Raw genomic sequence first — 15,626 nt, forward strand, 5'->3', positions numbered from 1 at the left:
AAAAAGAAATAAGCCTTGAGGTAGATAACTGATCATACACAGTTGACCAGACAAGTACACAGTTTTGGAAGACAACTTAATTTACACATGCGATCATAATAAAAACGAGCTTTTAAGAGCAGTGAGTTTTTATCTAATACATTAAAAAGTACAAATAACAGTGTATTTGTGAAATCAGGAATTTCATAGTTTCAAAATTATTTTCTTCTTCTTTTCTTTACACTGAACACTTGTAGTGATAATGTAAAGCGTGGCACTGCTTGGATCCAAGTCTTCCTTCATGCTTTTTGTTTGTTTGTTTGTTTGTGTCCATACATCAATTTAAAAAAAAAAAACTTTGGCATTTCAGTGTACCAAACTGGTGACCCAATATTTATTGTATTTCAACCAATACAGTTAGATTATGTCTGGTTCAAGCATTCTGGCCCCAGAGCCTCCCCAGGACTTCCCTCCGATTAATTCTCAGCACCTCCCTGTGCCTGCTCATGAGGAGGGGGTCTGGATCCAACACCTCTCCTCAATTTTCCATACCCGCCTTCCCACCATATTGTAGGGCCCCACTTATCTAACCAGGGCAATCCCAGTATGATGGACTTGGTCATTTTTGCCATTACGATGAACCAAATGACTTCCCAATGCTCCCCCACATCTAGCCATACTGGCTGTGTGACGTGGGGTGCCTGGGCCCCAACAATGAGCCGTCAACCTGCTCTAATCGAACGGACTTGGCCATCTCCCCTACCCGGAGTCTTTCCAGATATTTTCAGAAGAATTGTTCTAGAGTTACTGCTAGAGTTGATGGGAGTCTGAAAGATACCATATTATATAGTTCCAATTTAGCAGGAATGAAAACCTACCTAGAACAGAGCATAATTAGTTCATTATGATTGTTTTGTTCTGGTTCAAAATAGTCATAAACTCATGTATCATATATTGCCTTGAGCAATTGCCTTTTGTAGCTTCCCAGCTACAAAATCTCCATCATCTTGGCTAGGAAGTGAGTGTTTGCCTCTAGATATAGTTATGATTTAAATATTTTTGCCTGGCATTTTGAACACGAGGTTGCCTTGTTTCAAGCAAAAGGCACTGTTGTTTTCCTGATCTTTGGGTTGTGTTTACTGGAATCATGCTGCACATGCCACAGTCCTCTTGCCAGAAAGGAACTTGGCATTTCCCCCCACAAAGCCTGACAGTATCGTCATCCACTTTGGAACTCTATGCCAGTTTTCATTTCCTGTAATTGAAAAGCCTATGGTAATTTCTACTGTCATGCATGGAGTAGATGTTGTTCTTGCACCAGAGAGAATACACAAAGATTTTAATTGTTATACTTTATGACAAAAGCAATTGCCTCATTTTAACCCAAACAAAGATATTGTAAAATAGGACCACACATTATAAAGCTTCAGCATGTGAGCCTGCCTAAATAGCAGATTAATGGAAAATAATGTTTTCATACATAATTGGGGTTTCCTCAAAGAGAGGCTTTTTTTATGAGCTGCTGTGTAGGAGTGAAAACTGGACAATATTCCTCCAACTTTGTCATCCATTACATCTTTCAAAAGAGCAGCATTTATGAACGGATTGAAAAAAAATATTTTTTATTCATACAAGAAAAGTTAGAACTGCTCTAAATATATTTTACTTAATCAAAATGCATATACTAATTTTCCCCCTAAAGCAGTGATGGGCAGTCTTTTCCTTGGTATATGGCAGTGGCAAAGAAAATTCTTCAGAAAAGCTTAGGCCTGAATTTTCTGCCTTTTAACATTTTTTCTAAAAAAATAGGAGCATTATTTCTAAGTGAAGATTTCCTTAAGACAATTTTGACTACTTGTAACTATAAGGCATGTGTAATTTTGGTAAAAAAAATATAATTTGCCATTTCCTTCTAAGATTTTTCTTTAATGTTCTGATAGATTCCTGTCCAAAGTACTAAAATAATCTGATCCTGCTTAAAATTTTGAAAATCACACAATGTCAGATACATCCTGCTATCTGTTCTGACAATACATTCAGATTACCGCTTGTTTAAGAAATTTAAAAAAAATATGATATGGCCATAATCCAGTGGGTTAATGCTAAAGTTTCAGAAGGTAATTTCGGAGGGAAGGCAAGAGTTACAAAATTCGGAATTGAGTCTTTTTCCTAGCATAAATAAGAACCTTCACTTTAAAAAGAAATATTACTTATCTTAAGCATAGTAAAGAATTTTATCTGGAGATTGCTAGTAATATTTCTTCCAAAGTGGATCACCCTTGTGACAGAAAATCTTTCTGTCTTCTTTCACTAATGAGAAAACACAAACTTTGATGAATTATTTTTGTTGTATCAGTTAGACTTGATCATATTTCATTGAGTTTTTCTTTAAATTTTGTTTTTATTAGCCATCTTGAGTTAAATAGCATCATCTAGTTGGGCATTTGGATAGGTAGAACCTGATTTTCTCTCTCCCCCTTTCCCTCTCCCTCATATTAATACATCAATTGATGTAGCAACCCAATTAAAAACTACAAATCTGGGCTTTGCATATAGGATTAAAAGCAAACAAGAACAATGAAATAATAACTCAAATCTTAAAAAGCATAGCATCTTATTGACAAGTTCATCAAACCTCCAAACCCAATAACCAAAGGAACATCCAGATCTTCAGGAATTTATCCAATGCTAGCAGGACCAGTTAATGTTTTCACTCAGAAGCCATCAAAACTATCATAGGCCAGACTGGGACGTGGTGGTGCGGTGAGAAACTACTTTTGAATTCTTGCCAACAAAAATGTACAGATATTTCCTTGTAGTCACCATGCAATGAGAGCAAAGAAGACTTTAGCTACTTTTCCTACCATCTTGACTATCTTAGTCATAGTGCAATCAGTCAATGAATTACTGTAATCGCAACATATTTACGTATGAAATCACTTTGATATTTCTTTTGGTATTTTAGTCTACTCTTTCTCAATCTATCCAAAAGGGTTATGCATTTATTAATGCCATTTGTTCAGAAGTATGTGTATTCCAAGTTAAAATAACATGAATACACTGCCTCTCGTAGTAGTATATGAAATAAGTTATCTTTGTATTCTAACCAACCCTATTTTATTTGTCTTAAATCATAAATGTATTAGACTTAATATTTCATTTGTTTTTAGTATGATGATTGATCAGTATCACATATTAAGAAAAATGTGCATCTTGTTCTTTTCCCAGTATGTTCCACTGCAAATTTTATTGAAGTTTATGATCCATATTGCTCTAGGAATGGAATACCTCAGTAGCAAACATTTCCTCCACAGGGACCTGGCTGCCCGAAATTGCATGTGAGTTCTGTAGTGTTTTCTTTTCTGCTCAGAATTCAGATTGATTTTCAGTCAGAAACTGTAAATCTTAAAGTGGAAAACAATATTTGGGGATCAAAATCTAGGAAATATAACTCTAATCAGAAATCAAGGGAAAGTATTTTTCAGATTATTCACTGCATTCTGTTTGAAAATTTAATATAGAATAACTACACAATGTAATTCTGTTGAGATTCTTATACTTCAACTCCATCTCTGAGTGTACTTTATTCATGATAGAGGAATTCCTTATAAAACTACAGCATGAGGCAAAAAAAACAACAACTTTGGAGCCTAGCTTTCTCTATGGCATGTTAGCTGTAAACTGGACTAGATGCACAGTTACAGTTCTAAGCATTTGTTTCCGTGAAACATATAGAAACTGTATTCCAGGGATTCTGATGTAATGAAGGGAGGGGTGCTTTAATCTTAGTGTACCATTTTCCCAACCGTTTTTCTCTGAATCTTGGGAAATAAATATTAATGTATATAACCTCTTAGAAAATAACTAGAGAAGAGACTGAAGGGAAAGAATCAAAGACACACACAAGATGCCACTTATACATGGAAGGTACAGCAGTAATATTTGTGGAAAGGATTTCAGGTTTGCTATTCAGTCACCTTGACTCTACCCTGATAAAAGGGATTACAGGATCATAAAAAGAAAAAAAAATGATTTCAAACTAGACATAAGGTAGCAGAGAAGGCATAAAACTATAGTTTCCATATCATCAGAGACATTAGTTCTGCTTTACATTTAAAAGTATGAGTTATTCTGTGACCCATTCAAGTATTTCACCTTATGAAGGAAATAATTTGGAATAAATTCAGAGAAAGACAGCAAATATGAAGATATAAAAAACAAGGCCTCTGAATTTGGCCTGAAATGAATAGTAGATAAAAGACTAGAGATTATGGTAGCGACCTTCAGATACTTGAGAAAGACACAGAAGAAACCGAAAGGTAGTTTTCTTACCCAGAAGGGCATTTTAAGTTACAGAAGGAGACATAACATTTTAAGTTACAGAAGGAGACATAACATATAACTGTTAAAACAAAGATATTGACAATTATTTAGAATACTGGTGAACGCTCTAGATGAGAGTTCACCAGTATTCTAAATAATTGTCAATATCTTGTCAAAACCGCTAGATGAGGTTTTCAAATAGCAGTTAGATAACATTTTCCAATACAGCAGAATCCTGTACTCTTAGTTCCATACACTGTGCAAGGGAATGGATCAATTGACTACAAGGTTACTACTAGCTCTGTGATTGTATAAAGCAATAGTAGAGAGGGCGAAGGCCATTTAAGCCTCCTTTCCCCCATGCTGCTGCTGTCCTTCCTGCCATAACTGTAGGGCTCTGGAAACTGAAACAAAGATCATTAGAAGCCAATGGATTAAACTGTTCTGATTTAGGCTTTCCCATTTTTTCTGTTGTGTATTCCACAGTCTATGCTTTTTCTCATAATAACCCTCCGTGAAAAATGGAGGGCAACAGTGACAAATATAAGAGTGAGCAAGGACTGAACAGCATGCTACATGCAGTTTTGTAAAAACCGCACCATTTGCTTCTTTAATTTGAGGAACTCTCCATACTTGCAAATAGTAGATGGTAAAGTAAACCACAATTCTGAAAACTGCTATTTTTATCAGGAGGAGGAGAAAAGTTAAATTTATCCTACTATATGCCCATTCTTTATTGCATTATCTCCATATTTTATAACATGCATATCAAAATCAGAAACAAGTATAAAAAGGATGGAAAACCACTCTCTGAGATTCCCTGATAATTACAGGTATAAGGGCAACTAGATTCTACACTAACTAGAACTACATTCTGCTTACCTCAGTCCCTTCTCCTTTTGTTATTATCTTTCAATGATAAACTAGGATGTAGGGGACACTGGAAGAATTTTTGTTTTTTTATTGATCTTAAGCTACTCTAGAAGCTCTTTACCTGAAGAACAAGGGGAAAATGCTTCAAAGTTGTAATACATTCCGTATCATCCTTAGTCTGATTCTTAATGTGTGTCAGAATCAGAAACAGCTTTAATTTAGATTTTTTTTGGGGGGGGAGGGCTGGAATCTTGATTGATTATGAGCCATCAAGTCAATATTGACTCTTAGCAGCCACTTAGATAGTTCTCCTCCAGAGAGAGACTATGTAGGAAAGTCATTTTGATTCATATCATCTCTTTCCCAAAGTATACAGACATATGAAGTAATGCTACATCTTTGAGGAGCCTCTTTCGTGTAATATGAATTCATATTAACTGGCATACATTAATGTACAGGTTGCGGGATGACATGACGGTGTGTGTAGCAGACTTTGGTTTATCCAAGAAAATTTATAGTGGAGATTATTACCGTCAAGGGCGTATTGCAAAGATGCCTGTTAAATGGATTGCTATAGAAAGTCTTGCAGATCGCGTCTACACAACAAAAAGTGATGTGGTGAGTAAATGAGAAGATGGTGTTCCAATTTAACAGTTAAGTCTGGCTCCAGGAGGAAAAATTTGTCAATTTGGATTGACAGACTTCTTATTATAATATAGGAAAAGGACTATATAATTGTGCCCCTGTTTTTTTCACAGCGGTATTTATACAGAGTAAACTGGTTTGAGAAAAAAAGGCTTATTCTTGTGATATTTATTTTGGACCTATTCATTTTAATAACATAAATTATTCAAAAACTTTCTGTAGACAACTAGGCCCTAATATACATCACTTTCTTCAGATTTTACAAAATATTATTTGTTGCTCTGTATCTTCCTTCAGTTTTCTAACAAAGATTAGTTATTAGTTATCTAACATTATGTTAAAGAAAAAAAGCTCAAACTAGTTTACATTTGAATAATTAATACCTTTAAATGCCTTTTAATGCCTTTAAAAAAAGGTGCGATGAAGCATAGTGATAAAAGTAATTGTTTGATAATACAGTATCAATGTATCAAGCTGCTAATACAAGTCATAATTAAAGTACAGAAAGAAATTACAGTACAAAAAATTGAGGATCCTATCCCTAAACTTATTAGTCAACTAAAGCTAGGGATGCAGCTCCCTCTAGTGAGTGAGAATATTTATCAATGTGTCAGACAAGTTCTAGAGCCATTAATTGTCCTTTTCTGTGATTATTTTGTAGGTGCAAGTTACCAGCAAAGTTAGGTTAAAGAACAAGCCTGCCACATACAAAATTATTCCTATTGACTCCTTTAAAAGGTGGTAAACATAGTCTAGATATCTGTGAGAAGAAATTAAATGCAATTCAAAAAAAAAAAGATTGACTCTACTTTCTTTAAAAAAGTACAGCCAGTTCCAACTAGCAGTGGTTCTCTATTTCCAAGTATCATTAACTGAAAAACTTTCAGTCTCATATGCCAGAAATTAAATTGGCATGTTTCTGCATATTAACATTGATACAATAGTATTAAAGTACACTTTTCGTCAAAGAATTATTAGTTAAAATTACAATCCTAAAACATTAGAACTGGAAATTAAATATCTTGGTCAGTTTCAATATTTACTATTCACTCTTCTTATGTAACAAAAAAATGTAATTTGCAATGAGATGACGTTACTAGGAATTCAATATCATCAATATGATTTTCAATAATACACCAGAAAAGGTAGCATAGTTCATTTTAATGAACAAAAACAATCTCAATATGTTTAGTGGGACTTATTCCCCAAAAAGTGTCTATAGTCAATTATGAGTATCATTAAATTAAGTACTTTTAAAATGCTATTCAAGTGAGTTATTCCTCCATTTTCTTTTCCTGTAGTGGGCATTTGGTGTTACAATGTGGGAGATAGCAACTCGAGGGATGACTCCATATCCAGGAGTGCAGAACCACGAAATCTATGATTACCTACTTCATGGGCATAGATTAAAGCAGCCAGAGGGCTGTTTAGATGATTTGTAAGTATTTTGCAATTGTGATAATAATGAAGCATAATTGTAGCGCTTGAATATGTGGCTTGCTTATGGCAGTTGTTATATTTACAACTTGGAAATCTGGAAATCAAGAGGTGGTTTTCCTTTGCTATAATAGGCTATTTTGCCTTTTAGCTTTTTAGACTATAAACAATTGCTCTATGATAAAATAAAACAACTAAAAATCTCTAACTGCAGCCACTGTGTTAAAGGAGGGGCTGTCCTGGGTTTGAGAAGCTGGTCTCCTTGCAAGATTCCTGACTAGACTATTTTATTTGCAACTCACTTTAAACAAACCTGGTGTTGCATCTCCACTTAGTTCAGGGCACTAACAGTAAAAATCCACAGCAAAAACAAATCGGTGAAGATCTAAAAGCATAAAATATGGTTGAAGACAAAGCAAAATCCTTCATAGCTTGGTATAAAAGAGTTGCTTATGGTGTGATGCAGAGGTGGGTTGCTCCCGGTTCGGCTCGGATCGGGTGAACCGGTAGTGGTGGCAGGAGGCTCCTCCCACCCACCTGGACACTTATGCGCATGCGCAGAAACATTGTGTGCAAGTGCGCAAGCACACATGAGCAAATTGGTAGTAAAAAAAATGGAAACCTACCACTGGTATGATGGGTGGTAAATAAATTTAACAAAAAAAAGAGAAATAAATTACTAAGATAATATATGTTCTCAGGCCAGCCTTTCTAGAGACAGTATTCAACAAATGGGATGTCAAACTCTTCTTCCCACAGTTGCTTGCTTCATCTCATCCAGCAATGATGATTTTTGGCTGTAAGATTAACAGGCTGATATGGGAAGAGATGCCCCAAATCATTTGAATATCAGCTTTCGATTGGGCCTAAAAACAGACAGCTGATGTAGATAATAAAGCAGTTGTTGTGCTCAGCCCATATGGGTTTCTAGTTGCTGTATTTTGGGTTACATTTTACAAATTGTTTTTAAAGGCAGTCTTGCATATAACTCATTGCGATATGCTGAACTGATTTAATATTTCTAAAATTAGGCAAAGAAGCTATGATTCAAAGTAATTCAGGTTTGTCACTATTGATATGTTCACTTTGAAATGGATTAAAACAAAATTATGTTATCCATTCAATTGTAATACATTACTCCCAAAGTTAGCTTAGTTGTCCTCAAAGGATTAACTTTGTCGCCTTTCTATTTTTAACATTACCGGGTATCTTAACACAGAATCAACCATCTTTTTATAGGATATTCACAAATGAGTGTTAATATTACATGTGTTAACAGTGGCCAGAATTGTATTTGCACAACATTGGAAAGTGTGGAGATCCCCACAGATGAGAAGATAGTGTAAAAAAAAAAACCTAGAATGTGCAGAAATGGATAGATTAACCCTTGAAATTAAAGAGAAGGAAGATACGGAATATTTTGAAACATGGGATTTGTTTTATCTATGGTTAAACAACAGAAACAGAATTTAGAATATTTAAAATGATTAGCGAAATATTAATTTTACCATGAGGAATTATTATGATATATTTATTATCTATATGATTTAGTATTAACAATTAAGTATTAATATTATATGGAAAAAATACTATTATTATATGATCACTACTAATGAACATTATTATGATGAGGACTATTGGTTAAACTAACTGTAACCAGACATCACACTGTTTATACAGACATCAAAATTGTTGCTCTTTCTTATATAGTAAAAAATATATATTAAACAAAACAACAACAACAAATGAATGTCTGCCTTTCTCTTCCTTTAATAATTATCCAGCTTCCTTCTTCATGGCATTTTCTCATCATTTCAGGTATGAAATCATGTATTCCTGTTGGAGGACAGATCCTGTGGACCGACCGACCTTCTCAGAACTTCAGCTTCACCTGGAGAAAATATTGGAAAGCTTACCTGCTCTAAGTGAACCAAGCAGTGTAATTTATATTAACACAAACTTGCAGGAAGAGGATGCGAAAGACCTAATGGAAGATGACGAGTTTCCCCAAATAGACACAGTCCTTGATCCAAATGAAATCATACAAGCTTGTTCCCAGAGACCGGAGCCTACAGTAGTCACTGTGGATATCCATGAAAGCAGTGGAATGGGGGATAGGTACATTTTAAGTGGAGTCAATGAAGAACACTGGGCCAGTCTGATAAGAACAGAGGAGGAAGATATGTCATTGCTTCAGTCCATTTACACACAGAATGGGAGGCAATGGTCTCAAGCCAGCACACTCCCTGTAGGAAGTTCATTGGCTGATGAACTGCTCTTTGCAGATGATTCTTTGGAAGAGTCTGAAATTCTGCTGTGAAGAAAAACTAGCACTCTCTAATGAACTGCAAATCAGAGACCCTTCTGAGCTAGAAGTGCTCTGGATAGCCATTGGACAGTCTCATCATGGAAAGCCATTCCTATGTAGCATGCTCTCCAATCTTTGTATAGCAGATAACTTTAGAAGAAACATTTTTATCTTTATAGAAATTATATTTTAATAAACAAATGTGGTAATGGTCTGTTTTATTTATTTTGAACACAACTTTAATATTTTTGGTCTCATTCCTGTGACAGGTTCTTTCATTGATGGTGTGTCAGTAAATTATCTTCTGACTCCTTCACAACTTCTATGTTACAGGAGATGTTGACAGATATTAACACATACACAAGCACATGCACACAATTTCTGACCACTTGTTTTCATTGAAAAATATGCTGATTCTCTTTTTGTCAGCATCTTACACAATACATACAACACACACACACACACACATACACAATTTTATCCTGAAAACCTCTCCCAGAACTGCCAAGTCTTCCCTCTGTTGCATCCCCATAGCAAAGAAGGCTTAGATGTCATTTGAGAAAAAGGAGGTTCCTGACTGAGGGCAGGGTGCAGAGATTGGGAGAACAGTTCGGAGGGAGGATTAAATCTGCTCTATTTGTGCTGCCATCTACTTCTGAATCTGTTACACAATGCAAGTTTTTTAAAAAGTGTGGTATTTAGTTTGACCCTCTTCCTGCTACTTGGAAAAGGCAAGGCACATATTTTATTACTGAGCTCACATCATATTTTGTTTTAGATGTTTTCCCCCCCAAAAATCTGGTCTACTCTTCTAGTAGAAAATTCAATATTTTGCTCCATCCTGGAATGGAACTATTCCTAACACCAAGAATAGAGCAACACTTTTTATCTTCTCAGTTAAAATTAAACTAAAAATTGTAAATGTTAAAATAAAGCCATCTGAGATGCTCTATCACCTTTCCGACAGCTTTCCTGTGAAAGTTGGTGTTCCTCAAGGAACGACATTATCACCATTGCTGTTCATTCTCATCATGAATACTATCACAAAAGAAGCACAACATGCCATCCCCTGGACCTTGCAATATGTGCAGACATGGAACAACCACCGTACCCAATTTGGCCTGTACCTCAACATGAAGATGACTCACTAGAGAGCAGCCCGAGCACTTCCACCATACAAGTCAGCAGTGAAGATCTAGTGAAGACCAACACTATCAATTACTTAGGATGCCATCTACAAAGTGACAGCAGCATCAATGACAAACTGCATGCAAGAGTGAAAAAAAGCATGGCTACATTGGAAGGAGATCCCTGGAGTGCTCTATGATTGAAGCATGCCAATCAAATAATGGTATGCTCAGTAGATTTATATGGTGTTAGCCAATCACCAAATGCATTGAGTGCTCTGGATACATCATGGAGATGCACATGGTTTATTGGTCACTAGGTATTTCTCCATGTCAGCAATGTCCACAGTATGGCAGCACATAGGCATTGCACTAATATCTGAGAAAATGTGGAAGAAAGACCTACATGTCCTACAAGCAACACCTCACACAGTTGCCTTCATCACCTTCCACTTTAATACAGGTGGCAAGTGCCCGTGTGGAAGTCCAAAGCAAAGACAGCAAGGCACAATAAGTATAGGCATGAAAATCGGGTGAAAATTGGATCCAGATGCTACATTTGATTGTGCAAGATGGCATTGGTTGAATCTAAAAAGTGGACCCTGCACCTGAGGAAATAACACTAGGAAGATGATAATAAGTGAGATACACCAACCATTTTCAACTAGGCACTTTAATCTACCTGAGTAGACATGACACAAGAGTTAATTGAACACCTCTGGATTACAATTCCTATCACCATTTGGGGGAAATGGTGCAAGAAATTGTTGTGTCACATTGAAATCAGCAAATCTTTAAGTAGCTTTATATAAGGGCTTTTTGAGAAATGCCTGGTTTAGTCCCTGCAGTTTTCTTGACCAGATTTTTCAGAAGTGGTTTGGGCCTGAGAGAGAAATGGACTAGAATTCAGTTACCCAGTTTCTTGCCTGATGCTTTAATCACTAAAGCAAGCTGGCTTTCTTGATCTAGGTTGTGAGGCAGTCAAGAATATTTCTGCAAAGTTTAAAAAGATGGTTTGTAGTTTTAAACATTAAAAGGGAAATACAATTGATAAACCAGGAAAATGACCTGGTGAATGTTTCTTTATTGATTTACAATAGTCTTGCAGAAATCTGTGATGAGATAAAGAAGAGAAATTGTATCCTTCAATATATTTGATTGAATTACAATGCAAGATTGTTGGAAGGAATGCAATTTTTTAAATCAGGGCTAAAGTGAGATATTTTTTGTTTTTGTTTTGCAAAAAAAAAAAAACCACACCTTTTTGAACTTTCAGCTAACACCAGAATTTTATGTATTTGTTTATAAGTAATAGATGGAATATGGTACCAAGAGAATTTATAGAGGGTCTGGTAAATTTAAATAACAGAAGACTATTGTTACTAGAATCGCATGACTTGCAATTATGCTGGCATGCCTTCCTCTGGTATGGCAGAAATATGGTGCACAATTATTTCCGAAGACATAATGTGGGGAGTGTGTTGCTTAACATTTGGGAAAAAATTAAACTATAACATAGGGAAGTACCAGTTTGGCTCTCTCCAATGGTGGCAATAATATATCCAAATCTTATAAATTGGGGAAAATTGTATGTTACAAGGATATTTTAGATGAAAGGGGTGATTTTAAATCCAGACAACAATTGCAGAGTCAAGGGATGGGCATATTTTCAGATCCAATCAAGGCATGAAAAAGATGTTAAATTATGGGGTGTAAATAAAGAACAAACAACATTGGATAAAAATTTAATGGATGAAAAATCAATTAAAATATATAATTATTTACTGAACTATAAAATGGAGAAAGAGATAGTTAAAGAAACAATAATTGCCTGGGCAAAGAATTTTGGATACAATATAAAACTAGAAAAATGGTTAGAAATTTGGGAGAAAAACTAGAAGCTGCCATGACCTATAAAGAAAACCTCTACAAAATGTTTTATAGATGGCATTTGCCACCTGCAAGATTGGGCAAAATGTATAAGAGCTCCTCCGCCAAATGTTGGAAATGTAGCCAGATTCCAGGAACATACTACCACATGTGGTAGATGTGTAAGGAAACAAGGAATTACTGGGAGAAAATTTGTAATTGGTTAGAAATGATAACTGAGCAACATCTTGAGTTCAAACCAAAAACATGCTTTTTAGGTATACTGTCAGAAAGTTATGACAAAGCAACTATATACTTACTGTTACATATATTGACAGCAGCAAGAATCATATATGCTAAATATTGAAAAAATGTGAACACCCCACTGGATGATAATATAATTAGGAAAATTTGGGATTGTGCTGAAATGAATAGATTAATCTTAAAAATTAAAGATAAAGACTAAATATTATAGGATATGGAATAAATTTGATGAATGGATAGAGACAAGAAGTAGAAATGAGAGGGAAATTGACAAATGTCAATAACTGTTCGTATGTAAAATAAAGATGCTATAGAATTATGGATATAATATGGAAAAATTGTAAATAGGTTAATGTAAGTAGAAATTTAGTTAAAGCTCATTTTCTTTTTTCCCCCTTTGGTTGTATTGTTATAATTACTGTAAATATATTATTGTTATAGTTCTTAGCTTGTTAAGTACGACAAGATTTGCTATTGATTTTTCTTCGGTTTTGCTTTGTTTGTAATTGTTACCCTGACACAGCACTGTATTTTCAATAAAGTATATTTAAAAAAGAGAATTTATAGAGATGAAGAATTCTTAAATTTGTTTATACTGAAGTGATGAAGATTGAAAATAATTTCTTAATGTAATTTTCTTTATCTTGTATTTTTTCCTGCATTTTTATTCTTTTGTTCCATTCTCTTTTTCTAATTTTAGTTTATATTGCCGTAGTTTTTGCTACTGTAATTAAAAATTCTTAATAAATTAAATATATTAAAAACTGATTAAAATATATAGTATGGGTTGGGTTTTATTTGTAAAATAAATAGGTTGTGAAATAACAGGCAGAGATGCACTTTTCCCATTGTCTGCAAAGGGAAAAATGGAACATGGACTATATATCTTTACTTTCTCTTCTTACTGGGAAAAAGTAATTGCGCAGTAGGTGGTGCTAGAGTTAAGGATAAATTACTACTGCTTGTATTGCATAAGAGAGTACTATACCTAATCTGAAATGTAGAATCGGCTTTGGGGGGGAATGCTATTATTTAACAGAAGCAAATTATCAACACAGCAAAATGTTGCTTTGATTTTGATATTAAATTATCCCTAGGGGTTTTTTTTGGGGGGGGAGGGCGGAATAGAAAATAAATATGTTGTATGATAATCGCAGGAAGAACTTTTTGAGGCTTGGGGTGGGGTATTTCCTAGTCTGCAAAAACATTCCACCTTGTAGAATACAGCAATAAAATGCTCAGGATTGAATATCAGTCTGAACAGTTTATTATTTTATCCCTGGGAAATTAGAGTCAGCATGAAGAGTTTTTTCAACTGGTTTTTAATAGTTAAGGACAACAGTAGGACAAGAGCCTACACTGTACATTGCTGCACAATAAGAGGTGGAAGGTTCAATCACATAGTTGTGGTGGCCATCTCGACTGCTTCCCACCAACCTCCTATGAACTTTCTTGGAATGTTGGTTGCCTGGTTGAGGGCATGTGGAGAAGGAAAGTGGTGATTTCTGGAAATAGGTCGGTAGGTGTAATGGGCAATTGGAATAACCTTGAACAACAGGAGGAAGAGCCATAGCCAAGGCAATGGTCAGATGAAAAAAAATCTGGGGCAGAAATGTAATTTAAGTAAGTGTCTTGGTCATGACTACCTTAGTTTTCACAAAGATACAGTAAAGGGAGAGGGACATTCAGACTTATAGGTTACAGTTACAGTAACAGAATCTTGCAATGAAGAAATATTAGCATTCATAACTCTGGCATCCTAGTCTGATCTACCTTGAAGAACTGACAAGGGGCATGAATGCCAAACAGAAGTTGTCACTTTTTTCCTTGATAGCCTGCACTGCTTCACTGCGTTTTGCACAAAGGGCAATTGTATCTTTTTTTCTTTTCTTTAGTTGTCTTCTACAGTAGTACATTCTCAGTTTCTTAGAACCAATTCCTTGCCATATGCAACTTTCCTTTTATAGTTTTACCAATTGCTGTTCCATATCTACATACAATTCAAAGTGCTGAACAACATTAAAAAGGAACCTAGTTTTCAGAGATTCCCCTGCCATTCCAGTCTCCCAAGCCATTGCAGGCCTGTATGTCTTTCTCTCTCATGTGTCCTTATTTTATTCTCCATGTCTTTTTTGAAATAGATAGGGCAGAGAGAGAGGGAGAGGGAGGGAGGGAGGGAGAGAAGAAAAAAAAGAGAGAGAGAAGGTTAATGGGCAAGTCAACATCTAAATAAATCTCAAAAGCATCTTCTAGAGCAAATAGGTTCTGCAAAGAGGTAGATTTGGGATTCGAAAGAATTCTATGCCTCTTAAATAAAAATCACCAACCATATAAGCATGCTTGCATTGAGTTGTTTCAGTTTTGCTTTGCTTCTCCTTTGAGTCCTTCTGTTGAAGTAACAAAAGTCCCACAATTGCACAGTAGTGAATTATTTTGTGATTACGGAGTTAATTGTCTAGAATCAGGTAGAAATTAAATGAATATTATGATAATAACCTGGGTAAAGGGACCAATTTAATGACTGTTTGAGATGCCAGGAAAGCAGGAGGGGCTATTTTATACAATCGTCTAGAGAAGAAGAAACAAATCCCAGGAGAAGATGCAAAAGCTCTTGGATGAAATGAGAAAGAAAGACGTGGAAGCGCAAAAGACACCCAGGCTCTTGGTCCATCCCTCTCCTGGTTCGATCCAATAGATTATTACAGGGACTCCTTGGGCAGGAGAGGACATGCCAAAACTCTTAAGTAATACTATAGTCCCACGCTCTGAGCAGCAGGTTGCGCGGGAGATGCGCCCTCTCG

At 35.4% G+C, this 15,626-nt stretch overlaps 1 protein-coding gene across 3 annotated transcripts in view; it reads left to right on the forward strand.

Moving 5' to 3' along the window:
- MERTK (MER proto-oncogene, tyrosine kinase) overlaps positions 1-9,779 on the forward strand; it is a 68,116-nt gene extending 58,337 nt beyond the window's left edge. For all 3 annotated transcript variants that reach the window (XM_087717625.1, XM_087717627.1, XM_087717628.1), the window contains 4 exons: positions 3,208-3,317; positions 5,634-5,793; positions 7,122-7,258; positions 9,076-9,779. In XM_087717625.1, the coding sequence (XP_087573751.1) occupies positions 3,208-3,317; positions 5,634-5,793; positions 7,122-7,258; positions 9,076-9,577 (909 nt within the window). In that variant the 3' untranslated portion in view covers positions 9,578-9,779. The remainder of the gene's footprint in view (positions 1-3,207; positions 3,318-5,633; positions 5,794-7,121; positions 7,259-9,075) is intronic.
- The last annotated feature ends 5,847 nt before the right edge of the window (positions 9,780-15,626 follow it).

The sequence above is a fragment of the Thamnophis sirtalis genome, unplaced genomic scaffold (assembly GCF_051295495.1).
Source record: "Thamnophis sirtalis isolate CommonGarterSnake01/CBP01778 unplaced genomic scaffold, rThaSir2_p1.2 scaffold_6, whole genome shotgun sequence".
Classification (NCBI taxonomy): Eukaryota; Metazoa; Chordata; class Lepidosauria; order Squamata; family Natricidae; genus Thamnophis; species Thamnophis sirtalis.